This window comes from Mercenaria mercenaria, chromosome 6 (assembly GCF_021730395.1).
Source record: "Mercenaria mercenaria strain notata chromosome 6, MADL_Memer_1, whole genome shotgun sequence".
Taxonomy (NCBI): domain Eukaryota; kingdom Metazoa; phylum Mollusca; class Bivalvia; order Venerida; family Veneridae; genus Mercenaria; species Mercenaria mercenaria.
The window spans coordinates 80,424,980-80,449,680 of record NC_069366.1 but is presented as its reverse complement, the minus strand read 5'-3'; the positions used below and the strand labels follow the sequence as shown (position 1 = coordinate 80,449,680).

The window sequence follows — 24,701 nt, the reverse complement described above, 5'->3', positions numbered from 1 at the left end:
GGGTTGGATGTGACTATAACATACATAATATGTGTTTTTTCCGTTTAATCTCCGTAGTGCCACATTTGATATTCGAAAATGAGAGTGTGATATACGTTAGACCTCTTTAGCGTAACATAATTACATTCAATTTAAATCATTAACCTTTTTTTATTTTCCAATTCTTTCTATATTCATCATCAATCATTTTTACGTCTCATTAGGGGTATGTATGTTTTAGATAAATAACCCATGTACTGAGATATCGGTTATTCGGTTAACGGCATACTGCTTTTGATGTAAAGACAATCAAAGACCAACAGGGAAAGGGGAAAGTCGTTATTTTCACACATTTGTTGTATAAACGATTTTTGTTTGTGCATTTATAAAATCTAAATATATTCATAATGAAAATGATATCGCTATGGGTGGTTTAACTTTAGGCAATGTTCAGTGTTTAGTTCAGGCTACATTATATTTTGTTCAAGCTGGTTAGTTTATGATATTGAAAGGACGTTCTGGTTTCATGAAATGTCATATTATATGTTATTTGTAACGTTTAGCTAGGCTGGAATACGACACTGAGAACTTTTCAAGAAACTTTCCACGAATCTCACCTTAAAGAACCTCCGGTTTTACAGACAGACAAGTTTCTTGAACGATCGGGCTGAAAATAACATTTGCCCATCAGATAAGTGACCTTAGAAAGTGATAAAATCTCAAGCTTCATTGACCAACAGTTTCCATGATAGACCGAGTATGAAAATACTATTTGCTCATCAGAAAACATACCTGTCATAATCAACTGATGGTAAGTAATCCTAAGTAAGGCTATGTATCTATTCATATACACTGTTATGGGGTTTTAGTTTTAGGATGGGGCTGTATTCTTTGAAATTGAGTGTTGTTCTTGTTATTTGCCTTTGTTTTTGAACTTACCGTTTTTCCTGCCTTGCTAGCTCATCATATATTATGTTCTGGCGTTCATGTAACTAGCATATAGTGGAAAGTTTATGTGAACCGCTATTAACTTTGAAGACAGAAAAGCCTGTGAAGTATTAGATATAATCTTTTTATTCAAATGGATGTCAATTGATAATGCAGAAAGCCAGTATTCCATGTTTAAATTTCCTTTCACGCATTTAAACTGGATGAACGATGAACAAACGTAAACATATATATTGGTAAGATATGTATTAGAAATTGCATTCAACTGCTTATTAAGCTCAATGTTATTACTATACCGACAGACAAAAATTGGAAGGAGGCACAGTTATGTTGCGGATTAGGTCGATTGTATTAGAAACAGACGGCAATCATTGAAGAACGTTTTTATGCCCTTTTCATAGCGTAAAAAATATAAAAGAAGCTATTATCAAATTTCTGAGTTGTCATTCATCATAATTGACATAAATAATAATAATACATTTGACATCAAGAACAATAATCCTTTTACCTGGTTAAGACTTTGAAATATTGGTTTTGATGTTGTTCTCATAACTATTGTTTGTAGTAGCAAGTGCTCATGTCTATATAAAATTGTGTTCGGGAATGCTCAAACATATCATTTCTGGAAAAAAAGTGACACTTCAAAGAAATGCACAACCTCTTTACTTTTTTGATGAGAAAGAAGAACTTGAGAATCCGTGAGTTTTAAAACATATTAATGAATACAAATGATGGATTCACATATGTGTGCATTCAGAAGACTTGCAGTCAAAATCTCACAGGAATGCGTGTCGTAATGCACAGTGAAACCTCAATATAGCGATCATCACTTGGAAAATAAATAATATGTTTGTGTTTGCGTGTGATTGAATACATAGCAAATATTTAAAATCAGAACTAAAACTGATGACCTTTTGATCGTGGCTGCCTCTCTTACCAGCTGTCTTGGCAAGTTTGACTGAATTGCAATAAAACTCAACAGAATGATATAAAACAGGAAATGATAACTGAGATTTCTTTGTTTTCTTTCCTAATATTTTGGCGTTTTATTTATGCGACCCCTATTTCAAACAGTTTTCAGACTATATATTATGAAAAGGTAATCAATGAGCCATTCCATTATTATTTGACTTCATATTATCTCTATCCAAACTTTGGCTTCATATTCACTAAACACCTAGACACTTGTATGTAATAGTAGAAGATGAGTTTGCACTGCATTTAACATACATTCTAATATGCTTGTCTCTGTTAAAACACTTTTACGCTAGAATGACGTCACGTTTACGTGCGGTGACGTCAAATGTTTTGTTGCGACCAAGAAAGAGCGCTTCTATATTTAACTAGTGTTTGAGATTAAGAGCATATTAGAATCGAAATGATTTATAGCACAAGCGTGCTTTTACACTATTTATGCACTCGGGTGGTAATACGTCGTTCAAATAATTTCACTCGGGCTGCGCCCTCGTTAAATTATTGCGCCCGACGTATAACCACCCATCGTGCATAAATAGTGTTAAAGCACTCTTTTGCTATAAATTATTCCCTAAATAAAGGCGTCATAAAACATAAACACAGTCTCATAAAGTCTGTCTGTGTCTGTTGTATAAATTACTGAAGATTTGACCTTGAGACATGTTCAATGAGAAAATGATTGCATTCAGAAAATGGCAATTCTTATAGTTTATTTTGTTTAACCTCCGTTCCGTTACATATGAATGAAATCGCTACATTCTTAATGAGGCTACTAAAATTATTTGTATGTAACAGTTCATTAACAAAACATAATCACGTAAGATGAAAGTACACTGTGGCGGAAATGAAACATAAACTCTAACTCACAGCAACGTAATAGTCAGAAAGATTAATGACTTTGCTTTTGACGTTTTTAATTTACATATAATGATCCGTATGCTTAAAGGATGTTAATTAAAGTCTAGATGGTTAACACATTTCTTTATTTTGCCATTGTTAAACCCCACTTTGGTCGTGTGACGGTATTTTCTATTTAGAACTTTACTTTTAAATTCTTAATTGAAAATTATATCCACTGCAATTGAAAGAATGGCGACAGATTGACAGTCATATCGCCAAAGTTCTTTTCAACCTGGGGCTATAGGGCGTGGTAGGTAACTTGCATTTCCACCAGCTCAATCAAACCGAGCCTGCAACATATTTATTTGTGTGGTGGTTTCCCACTCTTTCTATTTAAGAAGGAGTATGTGTGTTGAGAGAAAATACCTTCATGTAGTGATCTGTTACAAAAGTCAGTTATGCACAAACAAAAGCGAACAGGGGGAGAGGTGATAAAGATGAGACATTATTTTTCATATCAAGCTTTTAAAACAAAGCTATTTTTGAGTGAAAACGAATGTGCACTGATCGCCAAAGATAAAACGATGAAATGCAGTATTAATGATTCAAAGAGTGTGCATCTCGAAGATGGTGTTTAATTCTTCTCCAAGAATGTCTGTACACTTTTCCTTACAACCTCTTGCAATGTATACAGGTTCTCCATATTTAGAAGGCATATTTTCTTTTATATTTATAGTATGTCCATTCTCATCGATTCTATAAGAAAATCTTTTGCAAACTTGGAATGCAACCGAACAAAATAATTGTAAGACTCAGTTTGGTAGGTAAAAGTGCATTGCCACTAGCACCGCTAAGCGAACCTCTGTTGTTTTTTTTTTTAGAAATGTTGGATGCGTCTGTACTAAATAGCTTTCTAATTAATCGAGTGTTTTCTTTCTATGTATGTGCTTTATTAAAAACTGTTCTTAAGCTTAAAAACATATTATCCTAGAATTTAGCCAGCTAAGACACAAGTGACAAGAATGAGGAATACATATCTATAGAGAATCTTTGAGCAAAAAGCAGAATAGATGCATTTGCATGAAGCGTAGCAGAAATAAATGTATTTTGTAAACCGCATTTTAACGTTTACTTCAGTTCGCTTTTTAACTATTATTTGTACGTCATGTTTATCATATTAAACCCCACATATTAGCTTTATTTACTAGTACAAAACTTCGATTTACCTGACAAAGAATTCCTTAACGAGAATCTAGTCATTCGATCAATTAAATCACCAGCACGCCGTACAAAATGTGCCTTATACTAATGGATTTCTAATTGCGTTTTGATACACGTAGCCTAAACTGTACCAAACAGTGTGCCGCGGTTAATGTGAATGTCATACGCCAGCATGACTGAGATTTATAATTCTCGTTCACATTTTTCCTTAATCAAATTATATAATTCCAATCATTTAATATGGCACGAGTTTTTTTTTTTTTTTTTTTTTTTTTTTGTTTTTTTGCGATAAAACTCATACAACATCATGCTAAGATTTGTGGTTCTCAATGAAAATGTCCATCATTACGTACAAGAGTCCATTTACAACTTACAAGAAGACCTTATTTCTACTTTACTAAGGCCATGTAAAAGACATTGTGATCTATCAGGAGGTCATACCATTTTGTGTCGATTCGCCGTAAAACCCAACTCACTCTAAATCTTTATGTGACAAGTTTTGACCATTCTGTATCAATACTCACAAGAATATACGGAAAATAAATCTATTTTTAGCTCACCTGAGCACGAAGTGCTCAAAGGTGAGCTTTAGTGATCGCCCTGTGTCCGCCGTCCGTCGTCGTCCGTCGTCCGTCCGTCCGTCCGTCCGTCGTCAACAATTTGACTGTTAACACTCTAGAGGTCACATTTTTGGCCCAATCTTAATGAAACTTGGTCAGAATGTTACCCTCAATAAAATCTTGGACGAGTTCGATACTGGGTCATCTGGGATCAAAAACTAGGTCATCAGGTCAAATCAAAGGAAAAGCTTGTTAACACTCTAGAGGTCACATTTTTGGCCCAATCTTAATGAAACTTGGTCAGAATGTTACCCTCAATAAAATCTTGGACGAGTTCGATATTGGGTCATCTGGGATCAAAAACTAGGTCATCAGGTCAAATCAAAGGAAAAGCTTGTTAACACTCTAGAGGTCACATTTTTGGCCCAATCTTAATGAAACTTGGTCAGAATGTTACCCTCAATAAAATCTTGGACGAGTTCGATATTGGGTCATCTGGATTCAAAAACTAGGTCACCAGGTCAAATCAAAGGAAAAGCTTGTTAACACTCTAGAGGTCACAATTTTGGCCCAATCTTAATGAAACTTGACCAGAATGTTAATCTTGATGATCTTAAGGTCCAGTTTGAATCTGGGTCATGTAGGATCAAAAACTAGGTCACCAGGTCAAATCAAAGGAAAAGCTAGTTTACACTATAGAGACCACATTTATGACCATATCATAATGAAACTTGGTCAGAATGTAAATCTTGATGATCTTAAGATCAGTTGTAAATCTGGGTCAGGTGGGGTCAAAAACTAGGTCACTAGGTCAGATCAAAGGAAAAGCTTGTTAACACTGTAGAGGCCATATTTATGACTGTATCTTCATGAAACTTAGTCAGAATGTTAAACTTGATGATCTTTAGGGCAGGTTTGAATCTGGGTCATGTCGGATAAAAAACTAGGTCACCAGGTCAAATCAAAGGAAAAGCTAGTTAACACTTTAGAGGCCACAGTTATGACCATATCTTAATGAAACTTTGTCAGAATATTAATCTTGATGATCTTTAGATCTAGTTTAAATCTGGGTCAGTTGGGGTCAAAAACTAGGTCACTAGGTCATATCAAAGGAAAACCTTGTTAACACTCTAGAGGCCACATTTATGACTGTATATTCATGAAACTTAGTCAGAATGTTAAACTTGATGATCTTTAGGTCAAGTTCGAATCTGGGTCATATCGGGTCAAAAACTAGGTCACGGGGTCATTTCAAAGGAATGGCTAGTTAACACTTTAGAGGCCACATTTATGACCATATCTTAATGAAACTTGGTCAGAATGTTAATCTTAATGATCTTTAGGTCTGTAGGTCAGGTGAGCGATACAGGGCCATCATGGCCCTCTTGTTTTAAAATAAATGTTGGGTTTAATAGTGCCAAAAAATTTCCTAAAACAAGGGAAATTCTCACGAGGGTTGAAACGGATCAACGAAAGTACTATTGATTAATTGTTTGTGTTTTATTAATTGATTTGTAATTTAGAAGTTGGGTGCTTTTTTATTGAATTTCAATTTTAAAATCTGAAAAAGATTGCGAATTAGTTTTTTTCACTCCATTTCACACCCTGTCAAAATATTTTTTCTTTTATTTGCTTTCATGTTATATATTTTACAAATATAAAATAACATTACGGCTGATGAGGTGACCCTACTACTAATTTCAATCACAAAATTGAACCAGAACCTTCAAATATACATTTCTGTTGTGTAACACAAAAATATAAAACAATGATATAGAAGAAAAAAATATTTAGAAAATCGTAGGGAATTGTAAAGTCCTATCTGTCGAAGTAGTACCAAGATGTACATACCATATCAAAAACGAAGAATTTGTGTGAAGGGTTAGATGTGGTTTCTGACAGTTGACCTTTGTTAACATGACTATAATTTTTACGTAACAATATTACAAAAATAAAAGGTAACAATTGACTCATCGGAAGCAATGAGCACGACAAACACAGCCAGAGTCACACACTTCGATGTAGGTCAACCACAAACAGAAACTGTAGTTGAAAGATGAAGGTATTAGACGCTCATAAAAGCGTCGAAAAGTGATAATTTAGTTATATAATCACATGTAATGATGTTTTTCTGTTATATCATATGTATTGTATCGCCATATTGTATATATGTTTTATTATTCCTCATGGGTCTCTGACCTTCAGGAGGAAATGAAAACATATAAAAAAAGTGGGACGGAGTAAATGGGGTGGGGGCGTAAAAATGAAAAAGACTAAGTAGAAATTGGGACATAAAGAAGGTGGTGGTTAAGAAGAGTGAAGTTAAGTTACATAACCAACATACAAGACAATATACAAAAAAAGGATATAAAACGGAACGGACAAAAAGCTAGTTGTAAACAAAATAATAAAAATGGATATTATCTAGAACAACTCGTCCGCTGTTTGACTTGCTGGCTCATTAAATAGACATTCCTTTTGCTGATAAGCGAAATGTTCCTCCTTGTAAAAAATGAAAAAAAGTAAGACAAGACAAATTCCCGATTTTTTGGCATATTGCATATAATTAAAATGTATCTGTTGTCGGATGTCTGTTACAGTTGCTACGGTTTCTTTTTGTTACGGACCTTCTTGGCGGTGCATAGTTCTGACTATGTTTGCTGTGCTTTGTGCTTCCGGGAAATCTACCCTTGTGATTTTTATAATAATGAACAGTTCTTCATGAGGATGTAATAAGTAAATACTTCTAAACTGAATTAACAGGAAATGTATTTAAAACTAAATAAGCAATTAACATACATCAATGTCTGTTAGAAATATAAATTTTACAATTGCAAGTTATACGTCAAACAGAGAAGAGGAGAGAAAATGAAACATAAAGATCATTTCGTTTATTAGGCCACTACAATCAAAAGTAAAAAGGCAACAAATGAAGAATATTTGTTGTTTGCCTTTAATGTTCTATGATGTTTGTTTTATAATAATTATAAAGGTAATAAATTCGAAAGAAGTATTTTATTGAATATAAGTGGAGCCACTCGTTCTAATTGACATCAAGAAGAATAATGTTTTTTCTTCAGAGTTTTGAACATTTTAAGACTTTGAAATGATAGTTTTAATGCTCTTTTCATAACCATAGTTTAAAGTAGCAAGTCAACATGTCTGCATACAGGGATGCTTTCTAGTTGCTTAAATACATCATTTCCTAACAAATATGACACTTCAAAAGCATTGCATAAAGTCCTTACATATTTAATGGTACGAAAGAAGTCGAACATCCTAATTTCTGTGACATATCAATGAAAACAAATGATGGATCAGTAGCTGCTTGTAGCAAATTAGTTATGCAAAAACGAAGTCTCAAAGGAAAAATGTTGCTATACATACTTGCATCGCTACAAAACGTTAATGGTTTAAAAAGTCTGCAATTACATGAAAATAAAAATCATACATTTCTTTTGATGTCTTAGTTTAACTGGTGTTTGTGCTCTTACCAAAATGCCATTTCCCTACAGTTACTAGCTTGTTGCTATGTGTTACGTAATACTGATAAATTTTATATACGGACTGTTTACCAGTACTTATTACCTCTATATTTGGCTTATTATTATATACCATACAAGAAATAGGAACAGATTGCTCAGGATAAATTCTTGTAACCCAGGTAAATATCCGGGAGCTGGAACTCCTAAGAATGTGTGACGTCATTGTTGACGTCATTTTACGCTACAGTAGCTTTGGCATTTTATGATGATTAACTGTTGCAAACAATCGAGTAACCGGTGTTTAGTCAACAACATATTAAAGGACAAAGACATTCCTTGCGTGATTATTAGCAATCCTTTGACTATAAAAGTAGGTTCAGTTATGATAATAGCCACTTCAGGCCCGCCATACAAATATGTCAGATCCAAAACATCATCCCTTGGCCTACATCATACATACTATAGTGTTGCAATCGCTTTGCAAAGGCGTGAGCATTTTCTGTGTGTATCTGATATGCAAATTTTGAATTCATTTAAAATGCTCATCATATTTCTGTAATTGTATTGTACATTTCATTATCATTACAGTGTGATTAAATTAAGTAATTATGTTTCGTAAATGAATTGTGCAAAACAGTTCATTAATTATTTTGAAGAATAGAACAGAACAGAACAGAACATGATCTTTATTACACCCAAGTAATTATACATTGTACAATATGGGGATTAAACATAATGACAGTATGTAATAACATGTTTACATGAACTTCCGACAGGCAAATATTATTTTGTTGTTGGGGGAAAACATGAATGTATCAGAAATTTTATACATCTAGTAAAAATCAGTATTTCAAAAATTATAGAGACTACAAGTTGTATTTATAGTTTACAAACATTAATTTAAGTTGTAGGTAAAAAAAATAATAAATAAAAGGAATCCTAGCAAGTAATGTAGTTATTAAAGAACGAATCTACAAAAAAAAAGGTCGTCATGAATATCATGCGGACGCTTTAAATTCTGTTTGGGTAATGTGGTCAAAGGTGAGTCACTTACGCGTGGGATTTATTCTAATAATAGCGGCTACATCGCACTATGTTTTAACGCGCACTAAGTTTTACTATGATAGCAATGCGGTTATAATATTTACTCAAGCATATTATTCATTCATAATGGAGTAAACATGTGTGGGCGGATTATAAACTAAGGTAAAAGTAGGTCAGTTAATTCAATTAGAACTGAGTTATTATTGCTCTAATCATTTTGCACGTTTCTGACAAAATACATGGTGAATTTGAGTTAAGTAAATTTCGAAAGCAACGTTCAGAATCAGTAACATTGATATTCGCTAAGAAATGGTTTCGTTGTTGCTCAAAGAAGTTACATTTGAGCAAATAGTGCTGCTCAGTGCCTACAGCTCCGCTATTGCATTTTGAACATGTTCGATCCAGAAAAGATATGCCATCGTACCTCCCGGTTTCAACCGGCAGTCTGTGATTACATGTACGGAATTTGAAAAAAGTAAGGTAATCATTCTTCTGAAGAATTCGGAAATAATTTTCATACTCTAAGTTATCTTTAAAACTATTATATATCATTCCTTTATAATTCTGGTTGAATGGGGTAAATGAAAAATGGTTTTTGGTCACAATTTGTATGAATATATCACCCATTTTAGTATTGTTAGCTTTATGCAAGATTTACAAATTATCCAGTATTGCCTGAACATTCCGCGACCGTGTGTCCTTTTGAATAAGTCTATATCATGTCAACATTAATGTCAAGTTAAAACAAAAACATATATCCCACTTACACATTAACGAGGCTATAAATTTATAACATGCTTGTGGCTCATAAGTTAATGTTTCAAATCAGTGTTGATTATTTTGTAAGTAAATGTTTCAAAACAGTGTTGATTATTCTTTTATTTATGACTTGACTCCACCTCTAGATGATATTTTCACATGAATGATGAAAGAGTCAGCACATTTATAGCAATGGAACAGCGAGAGGATTAATTCCGAGCTATATAGTTTTCTCTGTAAATGCCTCTTTAACTTTATTTCACATTTACTTTGAAGCCTTACTTTCTTTGAAAAGATATGTGTGCTTAGAGAAGTACATAATTATGTATTAATTTATCGGTTAATGGCATACTGTGTTAAAGTACAAACAAAGGCCAACAGAGGAGAGATGTTTATTTTCACACGTGTGTGATTTACTGGCTGATTTTTTTCAAAATATCTTATAATTATCCTGTGTACCTTACGTGTAAAACAAACATTTTTATCATTGGTTTTAACCGAATTTCAATTATTTGACTCGCAACGACATAGCACTGTTTTCATATTTACTGGTCTTCTTAGATACTCGAGTCCATTTAGTGTATTTGTATGACAAACGTGCAATTAAGCAGGTGTAATGCGGCAAGAGGAGGGTTGCATATTCATTTGCCTTACATTGAACAGACTATATCACGACTATTCTGCTATAATTTTGCTTGGTTGCATGCATTGTGTCCGGGAGGATCTTATATGCATTTTACGTTAAACTGTTATGCTTACAAAGGTAAAATAATCCTAAAATTTTAAGATTACTTTTACCTGAAAAAAAGATTTTATACTCATAGGCACAACCGAGTTATTCAATGCTATTTTCGATCAATGGCGGACATTTGCTAATGCAAAACAAATAGTTTCTTTTGCGCTATGTTTAGAAATCTACTGACAAATGTGAAACAGCAAAGACTACTCTTTTATTTGATGGATTATGTTAAAATTAACATATAATATTTTGGGAAATTGTATACAGAGATGATCAAGACTATGAAATATTTCATGTCTATTGTTTATTCCCTGTTAAAAAATAAAGTTAAAGGGAAATATTAACAGACTTTAAAAGTTTGATGTAAATAATTTTTTTTCTCTCGTAATTTTAAGTCCCCGTTTAACGTTCAGAATACGAAGTTTAACAAAGCTCAACGAGACTGATTCTTATTAACCTTTAATATAGTTAATTTCGAATGTAACATGAACTTTTTAAAAGTCGCATATCATTACAATTGTTTCGAGAGGTAGGAGAGAAATATTTCTATATTTTGTTTTGTCTCAAAGTTATAATTTTACAATTTACATGTTCATTTACTTAAAATATATACTTATTTGCAAATTGTTATTGAACTAGACAGAATGGTGTGCAAACCTGATACTGTATGTGCAAAACAAACCAAATATTTTATCAGGCCTCGGTATTAATATCACAACAATTAAATAGTTCTGTGTATATGTGGTGCCTTCTAAAGGCAACAACTAGCTATATATATAACACATTCTCTGGTAGAAAACAAAAACAAAAAAATAAACATAACATTATGATAATTATGAATGATTTTACTGCAAAAAAAGATACTTTGATTACTATTTCATCTGCTTTCATGTCCTCCAGGAGACAAAAACATTAAATGCTGTTTATTAAGAGAATAGTATAAAGACTGCTATTTAAACAGTGCTTTTAGTGATAATTGATGTGGTGTGGTGGTGTTATTAATTTTGGCTAATTATAGCAATTTGTCTGTATCACCCTGGTTGTTTGACCGAAAGACAAAAAATAATTTCAGCTTACTTTGTGATCTCACTACTGGCATTTGTTAACAGAACGTATAGGTAAAAAGAACATCATTTTCTGACAATGGTGTATAAACCATCACCTTTCTAATTCAAAGCATGTAGTGGTATTCTATGAAGAATAATAATGACAATCTGGGCTATCTCCTCAGCTGAAATTATACATCTTAGGCTTACAATTTCTGCTGCATATAATATTTACATACTGTCTTACTATTACTGCAGCATTTGCCTAGATGTTATGGCATGGCGTGGACGACGGTGGCTTGCATTTTCACTACTGTCCATGAACAGGATCAGTGCAACATTCTCATTCAAGTCTGCAACATTCTCATTTATTTCCTGTTTGACGATCTGAGGTTTTCAATTCTTCTGTCTTATTGTCACAGCAGCAGAAGTTTTTGTATTTTAATATCTTCAGATTGTTTATCACGAAATTTATGTTGTGTTAGTGTTCTATTCTATTTTTCAGCTTGAACATCTTGGTTTGGGTGGTTCCAATACTCCCGCTTTAATAGCTTTTTGTTTTGTTTAATCATCCCTGCTTTTTTTAATTTTGTCTTTTTGGCATCTTCTATTATATTCAATGAAACAGCTTTCATTTAGAAAGACTGTCTATTGGTTTATATATTGCAATTATAGCTGATTCTCAACTTTACAATCGCACGCTCGGAAATCAAGGTAAACATCCTCATTTTGCTGTTTTTAAAATAAAAACGGCCCGCCAAGACGGACCGGAATAAAAGCTTAAGAGTATTTAAAAAAGAATTTTAATAAAAGATAAATAAAACGCCTATTTCTTAAGTTTCGAAGACCGCATTTTCAGTAAAATGTGATTTATTTGTACCTATGACAGTTCTCTTTTTGTATAATCAACTAAATTAGTAATGATTAGACATATATGAATATGGCGATACCGATATCCATCAAGCAAATTGTCTTTAAGTTCAATGTCATTCATTTCAAACATTATCTGGTGGCCTGTGCTGATTGAGTCTATTAAAATATTATTTCAGTTTGACATTATTGAAATATTAAAATCATTTTTTATAACAAATGGTAATAGGTTGTTCTGTTACGGGAAGATCATGTTTAAATTAACATGTTTTAAATATAAAATTACACACTTCCGAAATTCGCTCAGGGTGTGACGAGTGAAACAGCTGAATAAACGCAAGGTCGGTGGTTCTACCAAGGTGCCCGCCCATGCCTATAAGAATGCCTGAAGGGGCACCTGGGGTATTCCTCCACTGTTAAAAGCTCCTAAAGTCGCCATATGACTTTGAATTGTGTGGGTTTGACTAAATCCGACAAAAGAAACGATGCTACAGAAACAGTGATTTCATCGGCAGTAGGCGGTTTGGCTTATGAGAGATAAAAGTGATCATATAAAAGACTTTGCCCTTGAAGTCAGCCAAGAGCTTCATAAAGTGGTATATCAATGTGTTTATGTGAAATCTGCATACTGTTACTTTTGTTGTTTTGTACAAGGTATGTATCATAAATATAGAATTTCCCAATTAAAAGCATATGCCCGGTCATTGAGTCTATTCTGGACATAAAGGAAAATTATGTTTTTATTTTCAGGTGAAAGTTGCTGTTTAATACCTGTGCATCTCATTTATTTCACAGTTTCATTCAAGTTAGCACATTTTTGTAAAACTACAAGCACATAAATGTATTGTAATCGTCAGTTTGAAACAGCGGGAAATAACTTAGAATTTAATTCAACAGAAAATTTTCTTGCATAATTATGATCTTTATATAATGTATTTCATTACTAATAAATGTTTATGTTTGTTTTAGAATTTGAAATTGTTACTTGTGTTCGATAGCTGCATAGAGTAGCATTTGTAAAACGGGAACTGTGTGCTCAATGGTTTCCTTATCCAATGATGAAGCTATTTTGAAAAGGAACCGAAATAAGACAGGGAACAATATTTATCTATAATAAAACTCAGAAAACAGCAGTATTTACATGAAATGGCGACATGGAAGCCGTATGGGCTCGGTTGTATGAAAATTATATTAGATTGCCTATATGCCATACTCATCATCTAATTTGCAGATTAGTGAATTTCTGTTAATTTATAATTTGTCACTGTAGTAATATGGTACATCTAAATGGTGAAAATACCGCATTAGTCCTATGCTGTAAGAGACTTTTGTATGACTACGTAGTAGGTGCCAAAACATTATTATGTTTCACGAAATGTCGTGTTTGATTTTTGTTGTTGATTATGTGTGTCTGTAAAGCTTTGACAGTTGTCTTCTAACCGTTTTCAAGGTATTTCAATGTGTTGTGTTGAGAATGACCTTAGGTTCAAGCTTTTGAAGTGCTACTTTGTTTTGTTTTCTGTGATTATACCATAAAAAGTTTAGTTTTTCCGAAGAAACTTTTGTGTATATTTGATGTATCTTCTTAATTCTTGAGATTTATATCATTAGTACTTTAAGCTTTTTAGAAATACCGTGCGTAACTTATGAAGAACTGGGGCATACAGTTGGTTGGTGACGAGGTCAATTGTTTGATTGCTATATTATGAATTTTACCTTATTTGGATGAACAGAAAAATGTTATCAAGTTTATGTAATTTTGATCGTTTCTTACATTTAAATGGCTAGTACCCTATTCCAGAGTATGACGTAACCAGCTATAGTATATTAACCCTTAGGCAGTTATGTCTGAGCATTATGGCGTCTGTATGTTTGAAGTCCTGTTTTACTTTCTTGCTGAATGACATTATTTGATTGAGTTCTTCAAATATAATTAGCAACAGGTGTTAATTAAGAAGGTATCTTAATGAATGATCTTTTGACAAACCTTCTGGCTGTAATTAATGGAATTAAGTGGAACGAACTTTCTATTGAGCACACATACTTTGTGACTTTAAATAAACTCGTTAATGAGAAAAGAAAAGCCGTATAGCCATGAAAAAAAGTTTTGACTCGCTGAGAAATTGAGCTTTACTTGTAGTGGCATGGATTAAATTAAATTAAATATATTACTGCTTTGAACACCTTGTTATATCTAAAATTTATATTTCTGATAATATGTGGAAATCGTATTTGAACAGAACCAGCTTTCAGCGAATAAAACACATGCAGTATTAATACAAATTACATTGTCATTTTAACCATTATTGAACACAAAACGAATGAAATGGAATGGTGTAAGCCTTTTATAAGTTACTTTCATAACATATGCTATCATATGATATCACTTTGTAGTCCAGTCAACTATTGAAATGATATGGTCAAATGCTGATATTTTGTTAATTTATATTTCCATCAACTCTTTAAATACTTTTGCCATGTACTGGTAAATGCTTAGAAGAAAACTTCTTGAAAGCTTTACCATGCTATAGTTTGTGATAAAAATGAAAAGGCATTTCTGTTGTACTCATAGAATTATGCAGAATTTATACCATACATGACATAAGATTGACAAATGTCATAATACTGTATAAAAACATGTATAACTTGAAGGAAAATTAATTATGACAAACAGCGGGTAAACCAGTTGTTGTTCTTTGCCAAGTAATAACAAAACCACGGAATGCTTTAAAGGATAATACAAATGTATATTGAAGTCAACGTAAGGAGTTTTGGCGGCTGTTGCTATGCGTTCTTTTTCTTTTTTAATGATTATCTTACATAATACCTACAGTATTTCTTCAATTGTTATGCCACATGCAAAACGTATATAATACGTATTATATTTATATTACCTACGGCAGTGATTTTTTCATGAGGTTTCTTATTATGATGAGGTGTTATGTTTGATCGGCGGCATTCGTTTGTAAGTCTAATCTGCGGATATCTGTAGTTGTGTTGCGGAACGGAAAGTTATTGTATCTGAATTATATTAATTTGGAATAGCTTTATAAAACATTGCAATCTTACGTTGTCATAAACTGAGAAACTCGGAGACGTTTTAATAGTATTGCCCACACTATAAGATAGCTGTTTGAAGTTATTATTTTGAAGATATTTCTAAAACACTATTGAATGATAGAGACATGGAGTGTGAAGTAAAATTAAAATGTGTAAAATTCATTTAAAAGAAACATTTCGAGATACAGACGGGATATGTATCAATGACATTGCAAATGTTACGATCCTTCATGACACTACTTTGTGATTGTTCTAAAAACGACTATTGCTTCAGAATAGAAGACTATGAAGAAATAGAATACAGAAACATTTTGAACTGTGGTGGATTCGTTATGAGTTATCAACTATTTTAAAATCATTTAATAGATTATATAAACATACAAATATGGACAGAGAGAGGTCGATGTCGATAAAGCCAGTTAGGCCAATGCCAGTCAGACAAGTTAGGTCAATGTCCATCAAGCCTGTTATGTCGCCTTTGTCCGGCAGTAATGAAAAGGTAAGAACAGCATAATATAAATGACAGCGCTATTTTAAGCGTATTTATTCTGAGGAGAAAAAAAAAACGTTATTGACAATCGATCAGAAATAAGTATGAGCCAATTAAGTAATTGTGATTTATGTCCGATCGCGTATAGCCCAACGTCAGAATAAAGTTCTTCATAGGAAGTTTGCTTCCACAGATTATATAAGTAGGAGTGGCATGCGGTGTGTAACAATTTCTTCGAGATTTGCGCATACTGGTCACATTAATCATGGGTAAATATCTCAAAAACAAGCACATGTACCTATACATTTTATTTCACCGTAAATAGGCCATACGTTTATTTACGAATGTGAGAAGTTTCGATAAAATCTACATTGCAGAAAAAAATCCATTCGCGAAAATGTTATGAAAATTGTGATTTTCCCATAGACTCCCATTATATTACATATTTTTAACTGGTAAAACATTTTTTACGCCAAATATCAGAAAAATAGGACTGGCCTAAATTTTGATGCTGGCCATGATACGATGAAGTCGGCATCAAAACTCGTATTCATTTATTTACCTAAACACTCGGGGAAGCGTCATGTCTTAGTTAGCATACCTATTAATACCTTCTTCCTTTCATTTTCTGTGTAAAGAAAGTATAGTCATGATTGGTTTAGATTTTTTTTTTTCAACTGAGCAGTAGTTGTTTACTTTCACTGCATAATAAGCAACCTGTTGGTTCATTTTACAAAACAAAAATGTTAATCTTTAACGAGTAAGTCCCTAGAAGAATCACCATTAAAAGTGACAAGATACAGATATTTATTCTGATCCTGGTCTCTTTTTTAATATAACTGAGTTAACGTATTTTATCGAAATCTATATTAAATTAGTTTTTTATTATGACTATAGAGCTAGAATACCTACTAATGACTAGCTGTTGCATAAAATAAATGAAAGCTTAAATATAATTTCCTACTTCCTTAGAGAGAGAGACAATCAGGTCTAAAATCTGAACTGAGGTTCCGAAAGACAGTCAAAAAGAGAACGTCATCCATCTTTTTAGATTCAGCTCTATTTTGCAAAAGCAGTGCACGAGAAAGGTCCCACATGGCGGACAATTTGGACGATTTTTTTTGTTTCAACATTTAGTGTCCTGAAACCAATATTTAAGTCGTTGTCATCTAAACATACATGCTGAAAATGGTTTAATGTAGAGTTCTATGTATATATGTAATACATTTGCTCTATTGTTTCTTGTCGTTTCTCAAGATTGTATTTTTATATTTTTTTTTTTTCGCACAGGTACCAACGTGTTTTACAGAACTTTCATTTCAATTATCCCCTGCGCCCAAAATATACTTTTGTATTTCGACTCGGATTGCTAAAACGTTATAACGTAGTATACGTCTGCTGCATACTTTGCTTAACAATTCTGTGGCAGACGAAGTTTCCTTCAAATTATTTATAACTACTTAGCATGCGATTCAAAAGTTCAAAAAGTTTTGAACTTACGATATGCTTTAACCCTTATCATGTTGAACACGATTGATTCTGCCTTTGCGGCCATTTTAGATCATAATCAGCATGTACATCCGTGCAGTCTGATCAAGATCTGGACTGTTCGCCATTCAGTCAGTATTGTGTTGGTAAGCACCCGTTTTGACAGTTAATGGTACTGTCCAAACTGAAAACTAGACAAGTTCAATATAGAAATTTAGCAGGGTAAGGGTAACAAAATAATGACGTAGTATTTTCCGGTTACAGAAGTAACTGACCTCTGACAGACAGTAAGCTACCCAGAACTGAGTTATTGTAAACAGAGCAAAGATCCCTCCATTCCCGTGATGCTTAAACAGAGTATCGCCTCATGGAACATTTTTACTGCTTGTTTGACTTGGGAGAGGATGAAAATTGCTTTATTATAGATAAACATGTATACGAACTAGCCTTGAGGTCAATCAAGTGCTTCATAAAATGACCTTATGGTCAAGTTTATGTGAGGTATATATATTTTCACTTTGATAAATGTTTGTTTAAAGTAAACAGTTTGCCATTAACTAGATATGTCCGGCCATAAAGTTTTTTCTTGGATATAAAGAATTTTTCTGTCTTGTTATCTATACCTATTAAAAGATTTTGTTGTTTACCAGTTCGTGTAGTAATGAGAAAAGAACTTAACATATTTGACAGCTGCCATCACACAAATGTATTTACGAAAGGTTATTAGCTCAGCAAAATTAATACACCTGTTAAGCGTTCACTTCAGCAATAGGTGCTTGACATATTGGAAAATTGTTCGGTATATATTATTTTAACATGAAAATGAATAGGGTGTCTATATGAATTATGGGTAGCTATTGGCGACAAGCGGTAGTGAGTGTTCTTATGGTGTATTGCATATGAATATAAATGAGGCTTTATTATTTTGCTATAAAACAAAGAAGACTGAAGCTTAGATGTTATAACGCGACAAAATCATGTTTGCATGTCACAATTATTGCGTCGTAGTGCTAAATGTCATGTAGCAGCGTTTTTATTCAACGAAAAAGTCACTGTTTGTGGCATATTATTTTTTACCTACATGATAAACCGACATTTGCTCATAACTTGACACCTCCGCATTTATGACAGGCCTATGTTTCGTTTAAAATGTAATTTAATTCGTCTATGACTGCAGATTATAAAGTAAACAAGATGAAGTGTTCAGAAAATTCTATGTAGTGTTTACATGTAAAAGCCCTCTCATAGTCTGTTAAATGTAGACATAATTATCTAGAGCTTAATAGTCACGCAGTACAAATTTGATCTAAAAAAGACGGACTTTATAGCTGTGATTCCATCATAGGACTAAACTATCAATTTCAGTAATACAGAAATATCATTTTTGATACAAATAGTTACACTTTACATATTTTTCTATCCAATTGTTATGTTCACCCGAAAGCTTGTAACTTCAGAGAGAAAGCAAATATTCTTAAACAAATTATGATAAAACATATTATTCCAAAGGTTTTAAACGTTTTATATGCTAGTTCCGTTAGCCGGATACGTTAATAGAAGCTATTAATTTATGAATGCAAAATATTTTATTCCACATTTAAATCCGCTTAGGATTATATTTCGGACGAATGTCAATCTAAATTGTGCATTATCAGGACATGATACGTGAGGTTAAATATGCGTTCATAAAAGAATCAACTCAAAATTATAAGGTCACACTTTGCGTACATGTAAATCCTTTACTTCATCGTCTGATCTGAACGAATTATGGTATAACAGTAAACTCCATAAAAATAAAGATATTTTTAACGACTGCATCATTTTGTACTGGTAATTAGACAGTCTTAGTCTGTTGAGACAACTTTGGGTGCCAAAATCATAATACATTTTGTTGGTGGCTTATTTCTTTGTTACATAATCACCACCATAAATTCAATTAACTATATACTTTAGTGTGTCAATAACAACAAATTTATTCTATTACAAAATGTTATTTCTTCTTGCTTAATTTCATGTTCTTAGCTGTAAAGCTTTGTTGTTTAGCTACGGGGCAGTGGAACGAGTCCAAAAGTTTCATTTTTGTGCATATAATATTTAATATGCATTTCAAATCCATTAGTCTGCCTTCAGCAAATTAAATGTTTGCTACAACATAATAATGCTGCTTCTGTCATTAATATTACTATCATTTCATGATTGCAGTTATTATTATCATTATTATCATTATAACCGAATTTATATAGCGCCTTTTTCATGATAAACATGTTCAAAGGCGCTTTACATATAGCAAACGCAGCCACACAGGGCGCGAAATTCATCCTCTACTAGTACAGAGACAGAGCGATCTGACCAGAGGGACAGAGTGAGATAAAGCTCCAAGAACAGATAGAGAGAAATCCTTTTTTTAGTTACAGACTTGTCCGGCTAACTTAGCCTAGCTCTTTGCAGTCTGGTTCTTTAACGTGCCCAGTGTATAGCACCGATACACGCGAAGCCGTCTTTCCTGGGAAGAACCAGTACAGGCCTCTAAGTTAGGCGGGAGACACTCAAGAGCATCTCAGAAATTTCCAGTGCCTGGACCGGGATTCTAACCCCGGACCTCTGGATTGACAGTCCAGCGTGTTACCACTAGACCACCGGCCCACCTATAAAGATCCAGTTAGACCATTTTTCTTGTTGACAAATTATATGGCATAAATTTGCAACACAAGCACCATCTTCTGGGATGTATAACCTTCTTAAAATATCAACGTACCATTGCGAACAACAACACAAGTTATGCACATATGTGAAGAAAGTATTATTTTAGTATTCATTTCTGAGTACATGTATAAAATAGGAATTGATTATTTGATTATTGTTGTATCATCAGATATGTTGCCAATCTAAAATCATTACCGACCTCAGTTTAAATCGAGACGTTGCTAGTGATTGTAACACAGATAAATGACTCGATTGTCGAAACTGAGACAATATTGATAAATTAGATGCTGAAGGAAGCATAACGGCACGCATGTGAACAAACTGTTTATCTATGCATCGTATGGACCTTTAGACTTGTATGAGATATAAAAATTGCCCAGCTATTAAACATTACCAGCTAGATTTACCCTACACACAGATAATTTTCTAGATGAACGGCGATTACATATCTCATCACCAGACGGCGTATACAAATACTATAAGACGAAAGGAGCTTTATAAAGTGGTTCTTTTGTAGGGACTTAATTATGATCGCATTTATCTTGTTTTTTGTCTGCGATACTGCTATTGTTAGAGATAACAGTCAGCCAAAACTGTTATCAAGAAATAAGATTTCAACGCTGCGAATAAATGGCCAGCCAGTGCATTTTAAGATACATGAATGCTTTGAAGTTCTTAATGTACACATAAACGCTTTTGATTCTTCAGGAATATTTATTAGGGAAGAAATACTTTTCTATTTCTTGTCCGCCAATAGCATGTTTATGCGAAAAGAAACTGTCGTACAGTAGACTTACAAGATACGTCCTTAAAAAATTATTTTTCATTTCTACAGAAACTTCAGTTACTAAAGATATTTCATGAAAAAAATATCAACGATTATTTTATGCCACATAGAATTCAAATAAATATGTTTTTTGTTTTACTCTGTGCTTCGGTACAATGAAATAGCATGAAGCATCCAGTTTCTTCAATTGCGAGGTCAAGTCACCCGGAGGCAAAAGTGCAAAAATCGACCATTGCCTGATCGTCCTGCGATAAAAACCCATGTCTATTATTTCTTGATAAAATCATCAATAATCATGGAGATAATTCAATATAATTATGCCTAACAATGTCATGAAAGATCTTTTTGGCGCTATTATTATTTATCCTAACAGCTGGGTACCCGCACGTGCTTCTAACCATTGTGATACATTAGATTACTGTAAAATTACAATTTTAGAGGCCATCGTTTTTCGTTCATTCTGACCAGATTTGAAGTTATGGATGACATGCATGGATTTGTTTTATGACGCAACCTCTTTTTTGTTTCTTTTATTTTATTATAATGTAAAATTTATCCGCGGTGTAAAGTTCTGGCTCGTGATAACAATGAAAATAAATAATTCTCCAAAACATTGATTGAACGGTACTTATGTTAATATGAAGTATATAGACCGAACAAAAACTGGACAAAGTGCAAATACTTATAAATATTTCGGAATATGTAAGAGCTTCCCTTTACAACTGAAATAATGTGTACCAACTGCCATAAAAGTATAACATTTGTAAGTCTAAAAAACATTGAAAAAATAGCATTAATAGACATTAATAATAGTGTAAATTTTTGGATATTGAATTCGGAAAAAAGTGTATAAAATAGTTTGAGAAAACATTAGTCATAGTGTTTTTGATTAAATGATTCGTCAACATATTAATATTTGTTACTGATGTAATCCATTAATGTCATTATAACTTAACATTGTAACAACCTACATACGAATATCAATTTTTATATGAAACATGACAGAACGTGTTGTTTTACGTGATGTTTTTACAAAATAGTTAAACTGGTCGTGTAGACTTTCCAATGTACTTAGTAATGTATTTTATATTAAAGTTGTTGAAAGTTATTTGGCGGTACAACGTTTAGCACATGTCACCTAAAGACATTTTTTTTTATCTTAACTGGAACTGAGAAGTGGTGTTTAATAAGGAAAAGTTATAGAAGGACTAAAATCTAGTTGGAGGCTACTCTGTAAATATGCGGATGCGGGCCTGGCATACACGATCACCAAACACTGATAACGAGGTTTGTTTGTTTGAATTCTGCTTCCAAAGTCTAGCGGAACGTAAACATAGACTATCTGAGTAAACATTTTTTCGAACATTAAGAATTCTGTAGAATCGTTTATGAAAGTGTTTTCTTTTGAACAAATTTTGCATCATGTTTACATGTAAAATTTACTTGCTTTCATCATTCTAGATATATAAAATAAGAGATATATATCCCAATTGCTTTATAGATAGTTATGCAAATTCTATTGAATCGAATTGTTTTTTTTTTTAACTTGGCAGCTGACTACGCGTTTTCATAATTTAATATATAACTAATTTTGAAAATCTGCATCTACATGTTATTTTATTAACATATGAGCCGCACCATGAGAAAATCAACATAGTGCATTTGCGATCAGCATGGATCCAGACCAGCCTGCGCATCCGCGCAGTCTGGTCAGGATCCATACTGTTCGCTAACGGTTTCTCTAATTGCAATAGGGTTTGAAAGCGAACAGTATGGATCCTGACCATGCTGGTCGCAAATGCACTATGTTGATTTTCTTATGGTGCGGCTCATATTATTTCTTTATCAGCATAATAACTGCTAAAACCTGCAACAAAATAACCTCATAACTGAACATTAAGAGAAACGATTCTTTATGAGAGCTAAACTATTTCTATCACCAGTTAAGCCGAAAAACAACATTAATGTGCAGTAAGATGTACCTGCAAAAAGTGAGTAGAATAATACTCCTGCGAAAGGATGAGAGCTAATTTATAATTCAGTCGGTTGTTGCACGTGCTACTGATTAACGTCTACGGAAAACGTTTTTCTTGTTTAAAATCTGCAAAACAGTTGGTAATTCAGTCTGTAGTCCTATTTATTATCGAATACATTCCCAAAGAATTCCTTTCTCAATGAAGATCTGCAAGATTGTGCCTTAACAGGTTTCTGTCTGTATTTTATGTGTTTCGCAAAGAAAAAATGAAGACGCCATAATCTTTCTCGAAGTCAAGTCTTTGTCATTACTGAATATAGAGAAATGTGTTAGTAATTTCTTATACCAATTTAAACACAACTGACAATTTTTTCGTAAAAGCAATACGATTTTCAACTGTTTGTTTTTAAAGGTTCATAACACCTTTGTTTATAATGTGGCTGCCACCTCTTTGTATGAATGTAAAATATATTGATTTTTTTGTTACATCATGTTTTTTCGATAATTGCTTTCTCAAGTGATAGTTAAAGGTTCGAATAATAATTAACACAATATGAAGTTTAATGGAACTCATAGTTTTTATTACATCCTTTTATGATTCTAATGGACTAAGTTCATGCGCAGTAATTAAAGTAGCGTTATTCTAACCATAAAATCATGCATAGCATTTATTTGGACAGCTGTTTCATCTGATTTTAACATAAAAATTAAAGTCTTATGGAACTTTAAGAGTTTCTGTTGCTATATGTCCAAATTCAAATAGTTCTACACGTTATTTTCGTATTTGGTAAGTCTGCACAATAATTGCGCTTGTGTAGCGGCCGTAAAAGTATCTCCGTAGGTTCACTCAGTTTTATTATATTTTCTGATCTTTTGGGATCATAGAGTCCAGTCAGTATTTGTGAATAATAGAGTTTCACTAAAGCCGCTATGGGTCGTAAGTTAAGGAATTTTGCATATTTCATTACCTGTCAAACAGACTCGAATAAACGATTTTGTTATTATTTTCCTTGATTGCATTCTTTGCTTTCATAGTAACTTCTCCATTTTATTAGAGATGGGATGGATGGCTGTTTTTTTTTTCATCTGTCAATATGAAGCTAATGTGCCACAAGCAGGTTCCACTTCTATTGCATAATAATTACTCACACAAGTGAGTGAAACTGCAAATAACACATTAGCACTAAAGCTACACGAATAACACTCAGTAGTAAACTAAATAGTTTTATTTCTGTCAAGTGAAATTTTGTTGTGTACCAACCACTTAATTGTTAAATAAAGTCTTATTTAATTCCCTAGTATTAAGGATAGTTAAAATGCGTTAAACATTTTGTTTTGTTTGTCTAGATTAATTGGTTGCATAGGAGAGACTTTAAATAGTGAAAGTTTAAAATCAAATATAGACATAACAATTGAAAGGATACGAGTATGACACCAACCAGTTTCTTGTTTTACACGACATAACGCACTGAAAATGGCATTGGAAAATGCATACTCTCAAATGCATGTTCTCCGTAAAACATTTTGTCTTCAAGCCCCATGTGGTTCTGGGACGATCTGTGTATGAAAAGAATTGGAACCACTGTCTTACCCTTGCATGATCGTAAGAGGCAACTAATAGGGTCTTAACACTTGGTTTTGCTGTAACTCTGTGATTCCAGCAGGTATGCAAACTTTGATTCCATACCTCATGTTTTTATTTCGATGTAAATGAGATATGAAACCAAAATTT

The 24,701-nt window shown here is 33.0% G+C and overlaps 1 protein-coding gene across 12 annotated transcripts in view; it reads left to right on the top strand.

The window, feature by feature from the left end:
• Positions 1 to 24,701, top strand: part of LOC123549917 (inositol 1,4,5-trisphosphate receptor type 3-like) — a 277,938-nt gene that overhangs the window by 149,974 nt on the left and 103,263 nt on the right. For 7 of the 12 annotated variants that reach the window (XM_053546448.1, XM_053546439.1, XM_053546444.1 and 4 more), the window contains exon 1: positions 15,457 to 16,025. The exons of 3 other annotated variants lie outside the window; for them this stretch is intronic. In XM_053546448.1, coding sequence (XP_053402423.1) covers positions 15,912 to 16,025 — 114 coding nt within the window. In that variant the 5' untranslated portion in view covers positions 15,457 to 15,911. Of the gene's footprint in view, positions 1 to 15,456; positions 16,026 to 24,701 lie in introns of those variants that run through there. 2 more of the 12 variants (XM_053546449.1, XM_053546445.1) reach the window with 1 other exon arrangement.